Here is a 21,705-nt window from a genome sequence, read left to right as displayed (position 1 = left end):
ACACGAGTTCTTCCAAAACTTCACTTTGTGCTTTCAGTTTCTGAGCTTTAATGGAATGCTTCTGTGTCGTTTCAATACACATGTTCGTTCATCCACGTTCAAAAACAACCTGCAGTCTCAATCAGTATGTTAAAGTTGCTTTAATTTCTTTTTTTTTAAACATTTATTCCAGGCTGCATGATATCGTTACCACAGTTTTGACATGTACATCATTAATATCGCAGTTAAACCACCGGAAAATAAAAACAGCCATAGAAAACAATGTTTGTCCGTCACATCTGGACCGAGGTGTACGTGAAGTCCTGTAACTAGCACCCACACATACAGACGCTCAGACATGAGCTGGACCTTTTTTCCTTTAACCCTCCATGACAGAACGCCTCAGATCGGTTAAACCCCAGAAAGCGTCTCACAGGAATTCAAATACAACTTTTAAGTCAGCTGTGCAGACGACACCGGAATAGTTTTATTAAAACATTGCAAGACAGAGAGTCATTCACCATTAATAAGAGAGGAAAAACGCTGCTCTTGCCTTTGTTCTCCTAAAAAACAACTAGCTATTGTTTTACCTTTAAAGTTTGACTTTATTTTTTACAAGACAGAGAGAAAAAGAAAAAAAAAAAACGTGATATGAAGAGTGTTGTAAGAGTTTTAAAAACATTACGGAAGGCCATTAATCCGTGACTAGTCCAACAGATCCTAACATTGTTCGCATTTATGGTGCAATAAAAACAAAAAAAGGCCCTCAGTAAAGTACTAGACCATAGGTAGCATTGTTACCATAACATGGACGCCTCTCTAGTAACACCACGCAAGATTGTCTCGCTTATACGAGAAGTGGTCATTGATTAATAATAGAATATTAAAATGCTGTACAGGAATGGTCTCTGAAACGTGGCTACTACACTACCTACTAATCACCCACAATGCAAATGGTTATCAGCCGTGGGAGGGCGTGCAGGTACTACGGCTCAAGGTGTGAACGGAAGCGGGACAGGAGCAGGGTGGCAAACAGTGTGTGTGTGTGTGTGTGTGTGTGTGTACTGTACTCACACACAGTAACACTGAGATAGAGCAACAGCCAATCACGGTGCAGCAAAGTCTCTCACACACACACACACACAAGCGGGTTTACGGATAGTCTTTAAACACTGTACAGAGTTTTACTGGCAGTGTGTTTTACTTCTTCAGCTCGGAAAGTCACCTCAAAGAGTTTGTGCTTGTGGATAAAAAAAAGAAAAAGAAAGAAAGAAAAAGAAAGAGAAAGACTGGTGGTTAAAGGTCAATCAAAGGTCACCAGATAACAAAATAGAACTGTATAGAAGAAGAAACAGAATACTACTTGGTCACAGTATCACATCACATGAATTCAGCTTATGGTGAAACCAAAAAACACTTTCCTTCATCTTGAAACACTTTTTTTTTTCATTATTCATCAGGGAGATTTGTTTTCAGGATTTCTGTCATTCGGAAACACTGGAGGTGTTTTGTATTTGCTGCTTTTAATGTTCCTGATCACATGAACGCAAAACATCTAAAGAAATGATAAGACAACGTCTCTGTCCCTCCCCAGTGCGGAGCGTCTTCTGGGACCTCGACCAGCTTACGTAGCACCTGGCGAGTGGGAAGTCCTTTCCCGTTTCTCTCCACGCTTTTCTTTTTTTCTTCAAGTCTTTTCCCTTTTCATTTACAGCCGGAGGACAACGTTCCGCAAGACGAGGACAGAATCGGGCATTCAGAGTTTTTTGGCACATGTTGACCCTTTCTTATGTCCCTCGTCTCTCGCTTCCACTCCACGAGATTCAAAATCAGTTCACGTTCACTGAGCGCCACGTGCACTTTAAATACACGTGCACAAATACAGAGAGAGAGATGCAGACACACTTTGAGCTCACGGTTCAAGTCTTAGTTAGAGGACGATGTTAAGCTAAAGCGGGTGTGGATGTTTTCTATCGAAACATGGCTTTCTAATTCACTGGCTTATTATCTATACACGTGTGTGTGTGTGTGTGTGTGTGTGTGTGTGTGTGTGTGTATGAGAGGGACACCTAAATACTTCCATTGTAAACACGCAGCACACCACATTACCAGTAATGATTTAACGGTCTACTTCTCAATCAGAGTACACGTTTACTATTTACAGGTCTGTACAGCGTGTGTGTGTGTGTGTGTGTGTGTGTGTGTGTGATCCGGATGTGTCACGGGATTGAGCGGTTCTGTCTTCACTTGGTGGGCGAGTGCACGGATCCCAATGGAGCGGGACATCATTGGAAGTTAGAAGAAGAAACGGGACCATCCCAGAGCCGTGGTGCTTTGCATTGTGGGACTTTGGACCGCTCGCAAGAGTACAGATTGCGATCCTCTGGAATGGGCTTCGGCTTCTTCAACTTGTTGATGATTCGGGGCGAGAAGCGGAGGTGGTTGCTTCGGCGAGGGAGTCGGGGGATGAGTTCTGACTTCCTGCGTTGTTTTGCGGTGAACCGGTTGGTGGAATGAGTTGGACCCGCTCTGGTGGCCGCTGAGTTGGATATTGTTACTGGCTGTGCACACTGGATTTAGGCAGTACTGTGTTGGACTGGTGCAGTTGTGGTCCCTAGTGGACTGAGGACTGGGGTCGGGCCGCCGGGTGAGCCCGGCTAGTCGGGTCCAGTTGGTCGTTGGGAACGGAGCGTCGGTTCTGGTCCGGTCGGTTGGTGGCCAGGTACTTGGCTCTCATACTGGAGGTGTACTGAAGAGATGAGGGTGAAGGGAACAGGAAGGAAGGAGGGGGGAGCGAAGGGGGTAATCAAGGGGGGAGAAAAGAGGAGGGAGAAAGTGAAGTATTCAGGGGAGAAGATAACAAAAAGAAAGGACATGTATTGATTATGATCAGGCCTTACTTACACTGGATATTAAAAGAAGTACTCTAGGAATAGTTTAATAATGTACATTAAATCAGGAAGTGTGAATGGTTGTCAGTGGCATAGAACAATAGATACATAGATACATTGATTGATGGATAGAAATAGGTAGATAGATAGGTATGTCCTATCTATCTATCTACATAGGTATGTAGATAGATAGATAGATACGTAAGTATGTAGATATGTAGATAGATAGATAGATAGATACGTAGGTATGTAGATATGTAGATATGTAGACAGATAGATAGATAGATAGATATAGATAGATACGTAGGTATGTAGATATGTAGACAGATAGATAGATAGATAGATAGATATAGATAGATACGTAGGTATGTAGATATGTAGACAGATAGATTGATACGTAGGTATGTAGATATGTAGATAGATAGATAGATATAGATACGTAGGTATGTAGATATGTAGATATGTAGATAGATAGATAGATAGATATAGATATATAGATACGTAGATATGTAGATAGATAGATAGATAGACAGATAGAGTGGATTACAGCGTGAGAGGCCACAAACACAGCAGAAATACTTTGAGCAGTCATTTGGACAGCCGGGGGTTTGATCACAACATTCCTCCGTCACAGTAGACTATGCGGTCTGGATGGTGTTATTGTGAATGAGCAGATGTGCTCCATTAGGTCAGTGGTTTGTAGTTAGTGCTCTAGTTCTGATGTAGTAGCTTGTTAGCCTGGTATGAGTTAGTGGTCTCTTTTGGGGCCCTTTGAAGGACGGAAGCATGTGCTCCGGCTCAATGGTGAAGGGAGTGGAGTGGGGGGGGGGGGGCACAGAAACAGAGGACACGTACACCTCGACAGGAAAATGCACACATAGACAGACTGTGGGAACAGGGGGTGGGGGGTGGGGTATTTAGAGGGGCGGGCTCAGAAAAGTGTCTCCTCTTCACTGCGGGGTACGGCCACTTGTGCCCTAGAAGGTGCTTACACGCCCCGAGGCTGCATCCACCATCGCTGAGCGAGCTGAGAGGCGACGTTTCAAAGCGCGGTGGAGACGAATGCGCCGCTACGAGGCCCGTTTACCACTTTGGGGGACTTGATTTTGGGGCGGCCCCAGTGGTCTCGCGGTCGCACTGCGTAGCCGCTGCGTGCTGCCTGCAACCACAGTCCCAGCAGCACCTCCCCAGAGCCAGGACTGTCCACACAGCTCAAGCGAGACGGGCAATTCGAGACACCGGCAGGACCGGCGGGATTGTGAAGAGGGAGAGGGGGAGGTGGGGGGGGGGGGGGTGTCAAATGTAAAAAAGAAAACAGCAAAAGAAACCAAAGAGGTTGTATCAAGGACGACTCTGAAGCGGTCGTCGGCGGTGCACAAGCTCTCCTTGCGTGGCGCTGACGGCCGCAAGTGAAACCAACCAGACTGTGTACATCAGAAATAGAGGACAACAATTACACTTTTCAGAAGAGACGGGGACTCTCTTCTGATGCAAGTGCAACTTCTACCGACAACGGACTGCTTTTTCAAACATCCGGGTGATCCCGGGCTGCCAAAATGACCTCCAGAAAGCGATCCGTGATCACGCTCTAGTTTGAGCACAGAGGAGCCTTTGCAGTGGTGTAGGTGGGTGGGGGGAGGGGGGAGGGGGGGGGGCACTACCTTCCAATATCCACACTAGCGTGCTATCGAAACAGCAGATTGAATACAAGAACACTTTTTATATTTCCCCAGCAGTACTGTGGCTATTGGAAAATAGTGGAGGGAGAGTGTGGTCTAGAAAGTGTGCACTTACAGAGGGTGGAGGGGACTCCCTGCCAATCAGGGGGGTGTTCTCACACCGAGGGTTCTGAAAGTTTGCGTTCTGGCTCCTGCGTTATAGAATAAGAGGTTACTGCATGTGGTCGCCCTGCCACTGGTGCTCAGCTGTTCATTTCACGATGACGGACACTTCTCTATTTCCCAACCGGGACCGTGTCTCCCCATCTTATTTGTGTCCTAGTGCTTAATGTGTTCCAGTATTGAACAAGAAGGCTGGGATGTCAAATACAGGTTTTTCTGTACCTTGTAGCTTGATCCGGTCTGAGAAGTCTGGTTCTGAAATATTGGATCGGTTCCCAAGCAAATCTTTGAAATATCAGAAGGAGACTTCTCAGAGGAAACATGCAAGCGAAAGGTCTCTGGAGGGTCCTTTTTACACGATATGATTCTATCACAGCCCGCTGGCGTTCTTCCTCAATATTGGACCAAATTTAAAGAAATTATTGCCCACTTAGTAACTTAGACACAAGAACACGGGGAATCAGGGTCACGGGTGAAATATGACAACGTTACCGTTGGATGACTCTCTGACTAAAGGTCTCAGTAGTATTGCTAAGTGAAGGACTTGAGCCTGGTAGTGAACATCCTCTCTTAACAATGCACAAAGGACAAACATTGTGTTTAACAACACAAATTGTAGAAAACAATATATTGGTAAATAACTATTAAAGGATTGGAAATAAGACTCAAAGATAAAATAGCTTCAAATGTCCCTTGCAAGCACAGTTTAACAGCAAGCCAAATTAAAGATGTTCCCTTGATCTCTGGTGTTTTTAAAATACAAATAGCAAAGAGATACATTTATCGCTCATTATAAACAACACACATTAAGCATTATTCAGTATTTAAAGCTCTTTCAGCTTTAAATCAAATGTAAAAATCTTTATATTTAAAGGGCACATAAGTGTTTTTTATGTTTTGGTCCATTATCTTTGAAAGACTAAGAACTGCCAAAACCTTCCCCAAAGAACAGTTCTGCTGAATGCTGTTGAACTCATTTCCTGTGTGGATCCGTTCTTCTGGCAGCTCACTCGTGTTCCTGAGTGTCAGATTCCACACGAGGACGCGATGAACCCTGACTGTAATCATGCAAAAATAACCTCACTTCACTTCACTTAACTAACCAATAAATACGAGCAAACATCCCGGCCAAGTGTCTAAAACTATTCTGTTTGGGGACCAAGAGTGATTATCTAGCACCCCAAAACTCTGCTAAATGCTTTGGAACATCTTCATCTTCAGCACATGGGATTTGTCAATGGACCAAAACATGAGAAACGTGCTCCTCTTAATGGTCCACAAACTCACAGGGCCTGTTTTTTAGGGGAGGGTGTGTGTTTCTGATTTCATCACATAGTACTCGATTATCTCACAGCTAAAATAGAAGCAGGCAGTGGCAGACTGGAGATGGACGTGCTACGTTCTCTCGCTGTATCCAGAGCAAGCGGACCTTTGGCAAACTGTAACGTAGCAAGCAGGGTGGAAGCGTTGACTTATGCTACGGCCACTTCTATTGGCTCGCTTGGAAACTTTGTGGGTGAAACAGGCAGACCGGCTGATGCAGCGGGCGGCACCTTGTTCTCTATCGGGATCAAAAGGGGAAAAGCAAGAGTGAGGTTTAAACCCACGAGCTATAGCCATGTAGAGCAAAGACTGCTGCATCCTATGGCAGGCAGTCAGCGTCGCTATGCTGCTAGTCTGGTACACAAGGCTGGGAGGGGTGGGGGGGGCGGTCGGGGCAAGCATTGGCTACCTAGTGTGTTGATCCTGCTAGCCTCTAGCTAGCGGTGGGTGCTAACTCACATGTATTCAGTGACGGGGGCATTGCTGACAGTGTGGGCCGTGGCGGGCAGGCTAGCCTCGCTACCGTAGCTGGAGCCGCAGCTGTAGAGGCTGGGCATGTGAACGCGGTACAGGTTATCGTGCACGCCGCCCCGCGAGGCGCCCGACTCGTCCTCTCCGTCTTCCTCATCCGTCCTTCGATCGGTTCAGGGTAAGGGCAAGGGCACGAGAGGGCATGATGGATAGGAGAGGGGTGGGGGGGGGGGGGGGGGGGGGGGTAGAGGGGGAGGGAGATCCGAGAGAGACAACAGAGTGTAAACAAGTGGTCGAAGGGTGGGGAGGAGGGGGGGGTGTACTTTGTGCTACGTGGAGTCCCCTGATACACGGGACCGGGTCAGGCCATGCCTTCAGCAAGAAGAGAAGGAACACGGGCAGCATTCACCTACTAAACAGTGGGGACACTAGTATTACGAGGCTGCTCGTTGTTGCTACATCAAATCAAACCGTGTGCCGATAGTGGGTCCTCTGTAGCATGCAGTGATGTTTGTCATGCAGTCATCCTGTGTTGACGCGGCCGACTCGCTTCTGCTCATTACTCTCCATATCAAATTGTCCGGGCTGAATCAAATTGAAATTTGCTTTCCCTGAAAAATACTTCATGCATCGCTGAGTGCTGCATGAGAAAGCAAACAAACATCAGGGGGGGTGGGGGGGGGGGGGGGGGGGGGGGGCGGGGGTCCGAGACAGCGTGGCTGGTTTGGAAAAAAAACTACTTTCAGGCATCAAATGGTCAGAATTGTAAAAAAAAAAAAAAAAAGGGGGCCAAAAACGCAACAGAATGAGGCATCAAATAAGAGATGTGCTGATTTGGAAGTTGGCTCTGTGGCTGGCAACCACAAAATACATACAATACTCATGCATATGCACACCACAATATAAAGAATATCTCTATCCGTCTCTAAGTGGTCTTAGCCACGTCTATAGCAGCTTGTCCACATATTCATACGGTCACATCGGGCCGCCAACGTTTCAAAGTAAAGCGTGAGGGAGCAGTATGAGGAACATCTGGCTCGGGGGCCCTGCAGGTATGTGGACACAGGCGGTTACTGCATCGATCGGCCACTAGGTGGGGTGTTTCCCTCCTGCAGCCCGTGCAACAGACGCAGCAGTTGAAGCGCGGGAGATAAATGCGCAAACCAACCCCAACTAATTCTGTGACTTTATGGATTATTGTTTAAAACCAGCTGGGCCTTGCAGAAGCATTACCGGTAATTCACACCCAGCAAACAGCTGCGGTTCACCGGGTGAACTAAGTACTGCGTGTTTGGTCCAGAGCCGTCAGGGCTGATTTAACCAAATGGTTATTTGCTTGTTTGGCCGTTTAAAATTTCCGCAAAAGGCCACCAATCATTCGCTGGGCAGGCCCAGAAGCATTTCCAAATCAGGACAGGGAGAGAGAAAGAAGGGACGGAACAGAACAGAAGGAAGAAGTGGGACACAGACGCAAAAAAAAAAAAACCATACACGATCCAACACAACACCGGTGCTCCCGAGTCCACAGTGGAGGAAAAGAAATGAGAGATTAAGTATCCACATACAAACAAACATTCAGCCAGACTAGCAGTGCCTCACGGGAGAAAAGAAATAAAACAGGACAGGCAGAAAGACGCACGGGAGGCAAAAAGGACAGAAAGAATGACATGCACAGGCACCAGTGGGTCTGTCCCCGGCTTCCACGCCACAGGATGCATGTGGTTCAACAGTTAGGACGTTAGAACGAGTAACACGTTAGCTGTTAGTGTGAACAAAAGCCCTCGTGCGAGTGTTGCGTGTGCTTGTGTGCGCGGGACCGTGTGTGTGTCACCTCTTGCCGGGCCATGTGTGCGGCACACTGCACACGATGGAGGAGAACATCAGCGCGGTGACGAAGGAGAAGAGGACCAGGTAGATGACACCCTCCACCCCGTCGTAACACAGCCCGGTCAGAGCCTGGACGTAGTCCTACACAGGTGGGGGGGGGGAGGTGTCACTGGCGGAGAGACTTTCTTTTCCCTCCCCCGAGGCGACGCGCAGAGGGACTCACCATGTGTAGGCTGCGGCAGTCGACCAGGGCAGTCAGCTGGTGAAGACCCACCTCGGTGGAGTTCAGCACGGACTGGATCTGCTCCAGCATCCCCTGAGCACACGGAGTGAGAGGGTCAAGGAGACAGATCCTCACACAGAGGTCCATAAAGCGCATACGCGCACACACACACACACACACACACCTTGGTGCTGGCGTAATCACGTGTTGCTGATCTGAGCAGCTCTGCCACGTCGTCCTGCATCTCCACCAAGGCCTTGTGACTCCCTGAGAGCCTCTACAAAAACACACAGGGGGACAAGAGACGCAAAAGAAGACGCACAAACACACTTGGGGTGATTGGCTGGCTCTGCAGGTTAAAGGAGGTTTAAAAGTCAACATATCACACAGGATGGAACCCTCGCTATGACCGGTCTGCAGAAAGCTTTTCCTCTGCCTGTGTTTGCTCTTCTTTTTCATCTCAAATCTCGTTTGTTTGTGAGACGGAGGCAAAAGGATCCTTCAGCGGCACGAACTGACCACCAACCCTTCGCTGCTCGTCTCCTCTCTCCTCCTCCCCTTATTTTACTCCCTCTCTCTTCCAGGTTGCTTTGCGTGCGTGTTTACAAGCTACAAACACATGAAATGGAGCAAATGTATGTTATATATATATATATATATATATATATATATATATACCAGAAGGCAAATATATATATATATATATATATATATATATATATATATATATATATATATATTATATATTATATTATATATATATATCCCCAAATATAGGGTGAACTTACCTGCTGGAAGGGGTTAATTTGGCCAGGGCTGCACCTCAGGTAATACTGCAGGATATCTGTGAACAAAGCAATACATACATGATATTAGAATAATAATACATGAATAAACAGCTAAATGAACAAAAGAAAAGCATTATTAATGTATGAAGATGATCTAAGGCGCAGTATTAGGGACAAATCAGTGTGTGTGTGTGTGATATCTATCGTGCGTGCTCTACAGAGCAAAAGCAACTGACAGACAACAGATCTCATTAGACGAGTGCAGAGAAGGGAGGAGAGGAAGAAAGGGAGCAACCGAGAGGTGAGGAGGGAAATAAAAGCGCGAAGAGAGAGAACGAATCAGATGAGATCCTGAGTGAAAAAGCCTAAATGTGTTTTTATTCCGTTGGGGAGAAGCAGGGAGGAAGAGCGTGCAGGACTGCTGATGCATTGCAGTCAGCAGAGAGAGAGAGCTCTTAGATACCACAGTGTCAGTCAAACACAATCCCCTCGGATGCACACACAAACGCACAAACACACAAACGCTCTTAAAATAGACGCAAACATGTCAGGGTGAATTCAACCGTCGGAGTGAATACTGAAGTTGTTGATCTGCCTATCGTCAGCGCTTCGACCAATCATCTGTCATGTCCTCGGTCTTCATAATTAGCACGAGTGACCAGCAGTGACGGGGAGGTTGCGAAATGGGAATGTGTTTTTTTCCTTATGTAATACAACATTTGTGTCCGATTATCAAGCCTCTACATACAGCGATACGAAGAGCTCGTGACAAAAGGACACGCTGTGTGTGCAGGTAAACATTTTTTTGTTTTTGCAATTTAGTCCACTGGTTCTGGATACCTTGGTTGATGACATCGTTCTCCTTGGTTAACCTGGTGACGTACGTATCCGGGGAGACGCAGAAGTCGCTGGCTGACTGTAAGAGGGTAGGCACACACATGACACATCCACGCGGAACCCGCACACTCAAAAAGATTACATCACTGCGGAGCCAGAGAGCTCGCCGCTGTTGCCATGGTTACACTTACAGCAGCGGCAGCCAGTTCCAGCCCGAGAGACCCCCAGCTGATTACCAGAGTCAGAACACCGAGCAGGCACACTCTGAAGGACACACAAAAACACGTTTTTTGACGTCGAGATTCGGCTCGCCGACGCGGTCGCAGACGAGAGATTGGAGGAGCGACGTCGGGGGGGGCGTGCCGTGTCGTAGCTTACCCAATCAGAATGCCTCTAGAGTTGCGGATCAGGCCGAAGAGCACCAGAAGGCAAATGAGTACGTCAAACAGCAGCAGGCTCAGGTACCCCAGCCACCTGTGAACACACACACACACACACTCTGTAGGTGATACAACACAACACACACTGCAAACTGGAACAGACACCGTGTGCACTTTACCATGGACCAGCTAATCTGTGGCTCCTCTCCACACACCTTGTCCAGGTACTCAAATCAATACAGGATCCTTATCGACATTTAACAGAAAGTTAGCGGGTCACTGAACATATATTTATGTATCATCCATGACTGACTTCATGACGTAGTGGGGTGGACAGGTGTCATATTTGCGTGGATTTTTGATTCTCTGTCCCTGTTTGGATTTGTTCACAAACCAGGTTCCAAACTCAGCCGTTGGACTTTGGACTCTCCCGTCTGTTTGTTTGCCCCGTTGGTACCTTGCTAACTCCGGCCGGGCGGCACTGGCTAATTCTTGTTGTGACAGTCAGAATCACAAAGAGGTTCACTGAGCATCAACACCTATGACCAGGCCAGAGAAACCAGGCCGTTTTATACCCCCCCCCCCCTCTCAGCCAGTCCCTCTGAGCGGATCTGTTTCCTTCCTGCATCACAGAACACCTCTCGTCTCCTGTGGGCGCTGACCTGTAGAAATCGAAAGCCTCCGTCTTGTGGGCCAAGTCCTCCAGGGAAATGTCCGTGTTGGACCAGAAGGGGACGTCCGCCATCAGCCTCACCAGCTCGTCCAGCTGGCCCTGCAGCTTCTGGACAATGGACACGTAGTCGGTCTGCTCCTGGAAGGCCGTCTCCAGCTGGACCAGGTTCTCCTCCACCGTCTGGTTCAAGGCGAGGGCGCTATCTGACACCTGGGCGTAAAGGGGGGGGATTAACCTCAAGACTGCCACGAATTATTAATATTATTCTTATTCTTTTTTCATTGGCTCACCAGCTTCTCCACCCCGGAGACGGTGCGGTTGGCGTGGCGGAGGGAGTACGCCAGCCGGCCCGCCCCGTCACTCGACTCGCCGTTCCCGTAGAAACCCACAGCGATGCCGGCGCTGCGAAGCAGAGAAAAAAGGAAGTGTTAACGCATTAAGTCAAAAAACACACGAGTTCAGGGAACACGGAGGATCGCATGGAAGACGCAGAGGTCGCTAAGCGCAGTTCCCATGGTAACCAGCAGCAGGCGACGCTGAGCTCGGTACCCTGCGGCCTCCGGCAGCCGCAGGACTACCAGGAGTGATTCTCACGCACACACACACACAAAGAGGCTACACAATAATTGGGTCACCAGACCGCACATAATATGATCATAATATGCAACCTTTTCATCCCCACGTGACACTACCGTATCTGAGGTTGCTTTAAAACCCTCCTCCCCTCCACCCGACACCCCCGTCACATCCAAAGAGGCCTCCTTCCCTGTCTCCATCTCCCCTCCGCCCCCCTGTGTGTGTACTGTGTGCGTGTGTGTTAGAGTAATGATGGTGTCTCGGCCTGGACACTAACGACGGGCCCATTTGCAGAAGGGGAATTTATGACCATTGTTAAGGCAATTCCTTCTACCCCATTCGATCCTGAGCAGCCCCGTGTTACAGACGCACACGTGTGTGTGTGCGTCTGTGTGTCTGTGTGTGTGAGATTCACGATGGACCAGTGACATAAAACGTCAAATACCGAGGTGAAGCGCGCTTGACACGAGAATGGAAACAAGAGATAATCAAAGGCGAGGAGGCTCGTGAGCGCTTTACGTGTGGGTCTCTTCTTATCTGTCCATGTTCTCACCCGTCCCCGCCTCCCACCATCGCACTCCGCCCCCCGCGTCATCGCGCTTTTAAACGGCAAATCGTCTCCCTCCGCTGCCCTTTGCTCATCCTCTCACTTCCTTCCCGCCGCATCCCTTCATCCCTCGTCTCTCCCCTCTGCACTCCTCGCGTTTAATACCTGCCGCTCCTATGAGGGGATTTCAGGACTGGGGGGTATGAGACATAAAAGAAGGGGGCCGGTGAGGGAGAGTGGGATGATTGACGGCACACGTTGGCTGGCTTAACTAACGTTCCTTTGAGGACGCTGTTCTGATGCTAAGTTTAGTCTCTGCTTCGGTCCACAGCAACAACCAGAAAACCGAATAACTCTGTGATGGAGTCTGAATCAGTACGGGGAGAGAAAAATGGGATCAATCTTACCCCGTGTATTCTTGATAATACTTAGTATCTTGCTCATTTGATTTCACACACTAGAAAAAAAGAGGAACATAAATTCCCACAGCCCTCGTTCTTAATCGACCAAAAACCAGCAAATGTTTGTGTTTGTGTTCTTAATAACCGACTTAAGGATTAATGTTCTGCTGATCCACTAATCCTCTCACTTTACATACTGTACGTAGCACAACAACAATAAACAATCTAAACACAGCCCACCTGCACACAAACAGAGGAAGTGCCCATGTGTTGTTGTGCCAAAAATAAGCTGTCAAAGAATCGCACGAGTGCTCATGCTTGCATGCAGACACACACACACACACACACACACACACACACACACAAATGCACATCAAATATTCATTAAGAAGTATTATCGCTAATTATGAAATATTAAAAGCTGAAAAAATATAACTAGAAATGAAATCACATGAAAACACACACACTCTCACGCAGACAGACAGAGCTCCCTCTGACTGTATAATTTATTTCTCGTCCCTGCATCAAATCTGCTTCTGTCTCCATGGCAACCTTTCTAGGCCAGAAAGGAGGCTGATCAGAGAGAAATAATAAATAACAGAGGAGGAACAGAGGAGCAGTTTATGCTTATGTCTGTGTGTGCGTCCTTGCGGCCCGGCGTCTGTGGTCAAGACACGGTCACGCTTTTACGGACGTGACGTATGTCACTTTCTGCGACCTGCAGTCTGGAATCGGTGACGTAGCTGTTATGTTCCTGGTGGAGTGAAATGAATACTTTGTCTGCAGCAGGAGAAGCAGGCCCCATGACATCACCGATGCTCCTACCGTCTATACAGCTGTGCACAGTGCTGTATTACACAGAACCAGCCAATCGGTGCCCGGCCTGCCCTCCCAATCCCGAGAGATGACTTAGAGACTCTATTTAAGGACATGGTGCAACTCTAATAGGGGATGATGATTAAATATATTGGCCCTTACCCACTCTAGCATTCTCCACGGAACGAATCTAACAGCTGCAGCTGCTTCAGGGGAAAAGGGGGTTGAACACGACCTCTCACCTGCAGACCAGCGTGGCGATGATGACGCACCAGGCGGTGCAGCAGCAGTCGGCGCTGGGCTGCTGCGAGTGCGTGTGAGAGTGCGAGGAGTCGTCGCTCTTGCGCCGCCGGCAGCAGAGCCAGAAGGAGTAGAAGAGGAGGAAGAGGAGGTCCAGGCCCAGGCACAGCACCGCCACCGCCCCGAGCAGCAGGATGGACTGGAGATGAGACAGAGGGGGAGAGGGGGGGAGGGGTCAGTTAGTGGCAACGACGAAATGAATGCATGACTTTGGCGTGCAGTTTATCTCCTAAGTTCTCCTTCTGTCCAACTCTGAGCTCCACTCGCTCGGCCCTCGTCCCAAGGGGGGGGGCAGGAAGTGGGTTAAACACACAGGAAGCAGACCGGCTGATACAAGCAGACACAAAGAACACCGGCGGATTCAGTTCCTCATGGCGCGGCCAGACGGACACGTGGCGCTCGGCTCTGCGGCTATCTGCAGCGTTTTGATGGGAGGCCACGAGAGACAAACAAAGGGAGAAAAAGAGACATTTGCACGGCATCCTACGCGCGTGCCTCTGCAGAGCTTTGAAGTGTAAGAGAAGGAAGGGGGTGGAGGGGGTGGACAGAGGGAGCAGTGAGACGGGGGATGGGGGGGGGAAGTGGAACAAAATAAAAGAGGCTGAAGTGACGGAAAAAGAAGAAGACGACTGAGTAGAACACTAAAAAGGGAGGAAGGGTAAAAGCAGGGACGACGGCTGTTACAACAATTAGCTTGTGACTGACAATCTTACATCCTACAGACACACACAAACACCCCCCCCTCCCCTCCCCCCACTCCCCCTTGGGATATCTGGAAAAGTCATTGCACTGCAAGAACCGTGGAGAGACAAAGGCACGTTTCTGGAAAACCAAAATGTCCCCTTGCTCGACTACTTTCCAGCAGACAAAGGAATCGTGCGCCAGTTCTGCAAGAAACACCAACGGGGAGTCAGGGGACTCCGAGGAGGAGGAGGAGGAGGAGGAGGAGGATAACAAGTCCACCCCCCCTCCGAGATCCGCACAGACTTCCTAGATTCACGGGCGTCTCTACCGCTCGTTCTTTGTGCTGACCTCAATTTTTTTTTCCCTCCTCGCTACCAGGCAGCAGTTTGCTCACCCTGCGGCAAATGTACAGTACGCAGCGCTGCTGTAAATGTGTGAGTGCACACGGGCCGAAGAAAAGTGATCTCAGATCACAAAATGCATCAAATGAAATGTTTCGGTTCTTAGAAACGTATCAGGGAGGCTTTCCTGCCAATCGGGCGCATTACATCCTGGATGAGTGGTTCCCAAACTGGAGGTCGGCACCCCAGAAAAGGGGTTTACCTGGTGAAAAAGAATCAAACTAAAGCCGTAACCTGGACGCAAGCAGGGGACATTTACAAGCCAAAAGAGAAAGCAAGCTTACTCAGAACCAGACATGAGCCGACGTGCTGAGCGCCTTCATAGTGGTGTGAGATTGCTAACTTTCATCACTCGTACCAAACAATGAGCCCGAGGCTGACAGGAAACGTCCTTCGCCCTGCGGGAATTTGGCAGAGCTCGATGGTGACGGCTGCCAGGTGGGAAACCAGCTCCGGCCTTTTCGTTTTAATACTTTTTATCAAGTGAGGAAAAGGGGGGCAGCGAGCAGCCGAAAGGGCAAAATGAAAGACATCATATTTGCATCAATGACGTTTAAAGTCGGGTGGAAGCCGGAGTGGTTGCAGGTCGCAGAGTCCAGACTAACGCTCACCATCAAAGGCCCAAAGCCCTGCTCGCATTGAGTAACGCCGTGGCCTGATAAGGGCAACATTTCCAAATAAACGGTGGCAGATGTGTAAGCGGACCAGCGGAGGGGCTGCGGCCGATCCGCCGGGCTAGTGGGTCACTGGAGCGCTACAGTGGAGAAACATGACGTATGATACGAAGCGACCTGCGCTGATGTAACGTCTGATGGGAGAGACGAGGGCTCATCTCTGAGCAGCATGCCGATATAGTGTATATATATTATCTAAACAGTCAAGGTGAGCCATTTGGAAACAGTTACGGAATAATCGGCGGGGAATAGCTGATCTTTTTGTGTAACTCCTTTGTGTAATAATTGTCATTGTGTGAGATGAGATCAGTTGATGGCTTTCCTCTGACAGGTTGAAGAAGCGTTGGTGAGGAGGGGGAGGAGGGGGAGGAGCGGGGGGGGTGTAAGCTCCGTAGAGTCCTCTTATTATCCTGTGGTATTATCTGCGGGCTTAGTGCTCGGCGCGCCGTGCCGCGGTGGGGGCCCCCCCGCCCCACATAATGCATTGTTTGAGCTGTCGGGTCTTTAACGTCAACGTTAGGGCTTAAAAACGAAAAGCATTAAGCTTTGAAGAATGAGGCCTCGCGCCGCAGAACCAGAGGTTGTCATGGCACCCGTCCGTCAGGGACCTGCTACCGGGACGACACAGATGCAGTGATAGTGACATGATGGAGAAAGTGTTTCCCTATGAGGTGAACTGGAGAGCTTAAACAACATTATTTTGATAATTAATTGGTTATTTCAGACATTTTGTTGCACTCTTTGTCTGATCAACCAAATCTTTTATAAAGAAAAACAAGTTTGAATCCATCGTTTTGCTTCAAAACCGCCCAACGATTTGAGGAGCTGCGAACAACTATAGTTGGTACATCTACTTTGTAAACATTGCAATAAGAGCTGATGAAGTCAGCTATAAGGGCTTAAAGTCCGGTATAATCTGACTCCAGATTAACTGTCAGGCTGACAAACCGTCACAGCAGATTACGCGTGGATCAATTAGCTACTAATAAGCGTGGTGATCTCGGACGCTGCTAGAGATCAGCTTGCGCGCTGGAGGAGGAAGGGCTACACGTTAAAGGTCCAGGCACAGCGATCTACTTCCAGTCTGTCCATTTAAATGTGTGTGTGTGTGTGTGTGTGTGCGTTTGAGCTGACAGGACCAATCACTTTCCCCTCAGCGACCTGTCCTTGCACCCGGAGACTTCAGGCACCACTGACCTCTGCTACCATCCACCTGTACCGCGGGGTCAAAGGGCAACCGGCACGCTTACGGACACAGTTCATACCCGCGTGGCGCCTTTCTAACTAAACCTCCTGATCCTCTTACTCGTTCCACTGTGAAAACTGTAACTCACAACTCAAAAAGCACCAATTACAGACCTGCTTTCCACATACGTGTTATTACAGGTCACATGACTCCTCTGTAATGTTCTGCAGCTGTTTCACTGTGGCCGGCAGCTGACTCTGCGATTCTACCATAATGCAGGCAGAGGGACGCACGCACACACACACACACACACATACACACACACACACACACACACACACACACACGGACACACATGCTGTAATGGCTCGCAGAAGCTCCGATTTCAGCTGCCAAGAAAACCAAATCAAAAACAACAAAAAAAAGGCCAGTCAGCATCCCAAATAAAGTCAAAGTCACTACCTGCTCTTGTCTCTCCCTCTTTTTGAGATCAGTTAAAGAGAAGGAAGAGTGACACTGTGTGAGAAGAAGCTTCAGCGCTGAATGCAAATGAACCTGCGCCAAAATCAGAGAGAAAAACAACTACACAGAAGAATCCCTCTCCATTGTGCGGCAGGGAGTGTGCGTGTCGTGGTGACGAACTCTTTGCACTGAAGGACACTCTGTAGGACCCTGTGTGTGTGTGTGTGTGTGTGTGTGTGTGTGTTTCCCAGCTGGATGAGTGGATGCATGAAAGCCTTTGAGACAGATATACTGAGCCAATCTAAAGACGAGCCTCAGTCAAAGAGGGGAAGAAAGAAAGAGAGCATTCTTTCACAACACACTACAGCCACCCCCCCCCCCCCTCCCTCCTCACCCCCCTCCCCCCTCACCTCCCTATTGCCCATCCAATTCAACCTCCCTTTTCTTGTTTTTCTCACCCTCTATCCCTCCCTCTCCCTAACCCCCGTCTAGCCAGAATTAATGATTTCACCCTGAATAGAACCCCTATATTCACACTCACACCACAACACACACACACAACACACGACCCCTGAGGGAGATCCCCGACCTCACCTCGACAAACAACACCAAGTGCTAAATACGCACTGACGCAGAACGTGAACACACTGTAACGCATGTGCAGCACAGATAACGTGCACACACAAACACGTGGTCGTGCTGCAGGATGCTCGGTCGGCATAGAAACAGCCCCGTCTGCTAAAATATGTCAAGATGTAATTAGTCTAAAAAAGGGGGTGCTTCAAATTCTAGTGGTGACACACATTGGCACACAAACACACACACACACACACACTCACAAAGGCCCTTAGTGAAACACTGAATAGCTCGCAGGAAGTGGCCATTTGGCAATTTGGAAGCACCTCCCATGGCTCACGGAGCCTTCTCCCTCTCTCCCCTCTCTCTCCCCTCTCTCTCCCCTCGCCTCCAATCAGTGTCTTTTCATCTCCCCGCTCCTCGCTTCCCTCTCCGGTTCCCATCTCCCTCCCTCCCTCGTTTGGGGCCTTCCCACGCTCGCCTCTTGAACTTGCACACCCGTTCCTCCTCGCCCCCCAAAACGTACATGTCGGCAAACTGCGTGGAGGGGCGACTTGGGCCTGTGAAATGTGGGAGTCCTTTTTTGTTTATGTGGGAGAGGGGGGGTTGCCTCTGTTTCCTGATGCAGAGACCTGGAAGTCACCTTGAGATGAAATGCAGCAATCACACACTTTTTTCAATGAATTGATTCGTTTTTAATCCAATAAATACAGTGTTTCCCCTACCGTTATATCAGGGGGGGGGGCGCATGAGGAATTAGCTCAAGAAGATGTCCTTGACTTAAAAAAACGGTCCCAACCCAACGCTGCTCAAAATCCTCATGTTTAACAAGTTGGAGATTTGCGATTGGTCATCGACACTTTAACGTGCTTCCTCCTTGTCAATTGTGTGTGACAGCAGAAAAATGCCCAAAAGCTTTAGTGTGCTGTGGCGCACACGAAGACAAACGTGAGGCATCAGCAGGAGGAGTGGAAAGACTGTGGGACCCCCAGTAAATCTGACGTTCCAAGCACAGCAGGCTTTGTGTGCAATTCAAGTCCGTTTTTTGGATAACTCCATTTCCGGGAGCCACTTTGCCACCATGCAACTTGTGTTACAGCGGTTACCGTGTTACGGGGTGCCTTAGCAGTAACCTGCTAACAGCTAACTTCATCATGCTTAAACAATCCTTTGATTATTGATTGAATCCGATGTTTGTCAAAGCCATAAAAAAAATGGATAGCTGTATTTTTCTTTGCTCTCGTAATTAATCTCCCCTTTCCTCCGATTTATAGTGCAACCACTCGGGGTTTCAACCTCCAACCTTTGGATTAACCAGCTAATAAATTCTGCTCAACCTGTATTGATACAAATGATGAAGCGGGTCGGGGATCAGTGTCCCGATCGAAGGACTCGCAGGATTTCTCCCTCTCTCTCTCACACACACACACACACACACAGCATTGATCGATGCAGGGAGGGAACCCACAACCTCCCTGTGGTAGCAGGACAGCCGGGGCCACCGCTCTGCTGTGAAATTACGGCGTGCGCGAGGCGGGATGATAAGGTGATGACCCCCCCGTGCTCGTGCTCGGCTCACCTTCTGGTACTCGGAGTCCTCCGGTCTGAAGTCACCGCTGACGAGCTGGAATTCCATGTTGAAATGAGGCATCCGGTGGAGCAGGTTCACCCACCAAGGCGGAGAGTAGTTCACCACGGCCGCCATCCCGATTGAAGCTGCCTCGCCGGGCCGTCACTTGGCTCTCGGGCGCTGATTCCTCGCGCGGGACGCTGTGGAGAGATCGGCCGTAGCGGTGGGTTAAAAGAAACGGGGCAGAGGAACGAACCTCGCCACCCGCAGGGGGCAGACGGAGGCAGGAAACTGGCCGGGGTCGAAGGTGAAGGTTCATAAGCCGCATGCGCTCGCTGTTCACCATCAAAACCCGCGTCCTGTATCTGGAGCAATCGCCGATGACTGGCAATCAGTGTAAAGACAATGTGACGAGTCAGTGACGGCGGCGGGACAAACGGGCAGATCCACATCCACGCGCAAACATCCAAGTCCCGTAAATGATTTATTATATGAATATTTGAAACGTGAAGCACGTCCCACACTTCAGTTTAAAATGGCTACAATATGACATGTTACTATATATTATTATATTTCTGATTATTTGAAGGAGGAACCCTTTCACAATGGCTTAAAACAATCGGATTACTTTGCCATTTGAGGGGCTGTTTTCCTTCACAGATGCGGGTGTGTTGAGGGGAACAGATTGTCATGTAATAAGCCCTCATCAGGAATAATAATAACAATAATAATAGTAATAAGCCCTCATCATAACATCAGTGAGCAATAAATGTTGTTGTTTTTTTAAAAGCTCCTCTGTTCTCCCTGATCTAACCACAAAATGACAAATGAAATGTTATGCGTCGATGACATTTTAGATGTGAGCAAAATCAAATGAAATCAATGAGGTCATTCTGCGCTTCTGCGCGTATCAGCCACAATAACATGGCTGACAGGCACCGTTACCTCTCTGCTGACGGACCAACGACGGATGACTCTCCAGCCTCTCCGTCACCGGGTCACTTACCCTCCGTCCGTTAGCGGAGGAGACCCGGATGAGCTAACGGCTAAACTTGTATTCATTATTTAAAGCAGTCGAGGCGAGAAGTAAACACGCTATTTTGAAGGCCGTTGAATCAGCTTAAATCGTTAATTACGTCGTCATTTTGATCGATAGTTCGATTGGAACGTTCGCTTAAAAAAAGAAGAAAAAAAAGAGGGTCCCGCTTTGTCCGTTAAAACCACCGCAGTCTCTCGCGGAGTCGTCAAGGCAACGACGGGGGACGGAGGAAGGTGGGGGAGAGGGGGGGGGGGGGTCACGGTGAGAATGATCCTTAACCTTACCTAGTGAAGGCAGCGGGCTCTCAGGGTCGAGGTTTTTCTTTTCGGTAGGGGGGTGGTGGAAGGGGGGAGGGGGGGGGTCCAGTTCACCTTTTGTCTTCCCGGATCCGGTGGTGGATTTAGCCGCGCGCTGCTGCATCAACGCGGCCGCACCGAGCTAGCTGCGGTCCCGACCGCATCGAGAACCAACGGAACGACGGTCACCGACCCGGTCTCCTCCGTCCATTTAACAAAAGAGAGAGAGAGAGAGAGAGAACCAGACGCGCCTCTCTCCGTTGCTCCGCGGCTTTCTTTCCCCTCCTGCACCGGGGGGGCGGGTGGTGCTCGTCGGCGTTGTTTCCCACGGTGACCCGTCGGTTCGCGGCTCTGCGATTGGATGACGCTGTTGGAGCGTGAAGCAAACGCGGTGTTTAAAAAAATAAAAAAGGCCCCGGGAGGACGGGGCTCTGCGGCAGTGTGTGCGTGTGTGTGTGTGTGTGTGAGAGAGAGAGAGAGAGAGAGAGAGAGAGAGAGAGAGAGAGAGAGAGAGAGAGAGAGAGAGAGAGAGAGAGAATGCGCGGGGAGGCCGCCCCCTGGCGGTAAAACGACGGCAGTGCACGTGAGTCAGGAGCTCATTGCCGAGGCAGTTTTATCACTGGCGCATTCTCATTGTGCGCTACTTTATCACTACATGCTTTTTACTCCACGTAATGTGTTAGTTGTTTAAAAGGAAGTATCTAATAAAGTTTCTTCACAGATTAAGGAAAACTGGCAGTATACAAAGTAGCAACGATTACCAGCTGCAACGTGATGATACACATATTTATTATTAGGAAATTAGTCATTCAGCATGAGGGCTTTTAGTAATTTCCTTTATTTGTAAAAAAGTATTTTACATATTAAGACCCCGGGATTTTATTTACTACTGTGTAACGTGGACATCCTCCCGCATTATAAATCGCTCTGGTAAAAGTAATTAA

General features: G+C 48.9%; 1 protein-coding gene across 11 annotated transcripts; it reads right to left on the bottom strand.

Annotated features, from left to right (window-relative positions):
* Positions 1 to 121: 121 nt before the first annotated feature.
* On the bottom strand, positions 122 to 21,251 carry ttyh3b (tweety family member 3b). Of its 11 annotated transcripts, none has more exons than XM_040187215.2 (15): positions 20,750 to 21,245; positions 19,436 to 19,626; positions 13,816 to 14,012; positions 11,524 to 11,635; positions 11,223 to 11,443; positions 10,559 to 10,654; positions 10,372 to 10,444; positions 10,184 to 10,259; positions 9,344 to 9,399; positions 8,740 to 8,832; positions 8,556 to 8,648; positions 8,337 to 8,473; positions 6,494 to 6,667; positions 4,665 to 4,740; positions 122 to 2,728 (listed from the first exon to the last, which is right to left on the bottom strand). In XM_040187215.2, the coding sequence occupies exons 2-15, from the start codon at positions 19,559 to 19,561 to the stop codon at positions 2,594 to 2,596; spliced, it is 1,665 nt and encodes a 554-aa protein (XP_040043149.2). In that variant the 5' UTR covers positions 19,562 to 19,626; positions 20,750 to 21,245; the 3' UTR covers positions 122 to 2,593. The 11 variants fall into 11 exon arrangements, with proteins under 11 accessions (XP_040043149.2, XP_077935682.1, XP_077935683.1 ...); XM_078079556.1 differs by having other exon boundaries at positions 20,837 to 21,226; XM_078079557.1 differs by having other exon boundaries at positions 20,372 to 20,751.
* Between the last annotated feature and the right edge of the window lie 454 nt (positions 21,252 to 21,705).

This window comes from Gasterosteus aculeatus, chromosome 9 (genome assembly GCF_964276395.1).
Source record: "Gasterosteus aculeatus chromosome 9, fGasAcu3.hap1.1, whole genome shotgun sequence".
Classification (NCBI taxonomy): domain Eukaryota; kingdom Metazoa; phylum Chordata; class Actinopteri; order Perciformes; family Gasterosteidae; genus Gasterosteus; species Gasterosteus aculeatus.
The sequence above is the reverse complement of the archived record's forward strand: the minus strand, read 5'-3'. Positions and strand labels throughout refer to the sequence as shown.

Coding starts and splice junctions, on each gene's coding strand:
- ttyh3b (XM_040187215.2), bottom strand. CDS start 19,561: ATGGCGGCCGTGGTGAACTACTCTCCGCCTTGGTGGGTGAACCTGCTC. Junction 11,636..13,815: donor ATCGCCACGCTGGTCTGCAG/GTGAGAGGTCGT, acceptor TCTGCTTCGCAG/CGCCGGCATCGCTGTGGGTT. Junction 9,400..10,183: donor GAACGATGTCATCAACCAAG/GTATCCAGAACC, acceptor CTTTGTTCACAG/ATATCCTGCAGTATTACCTG.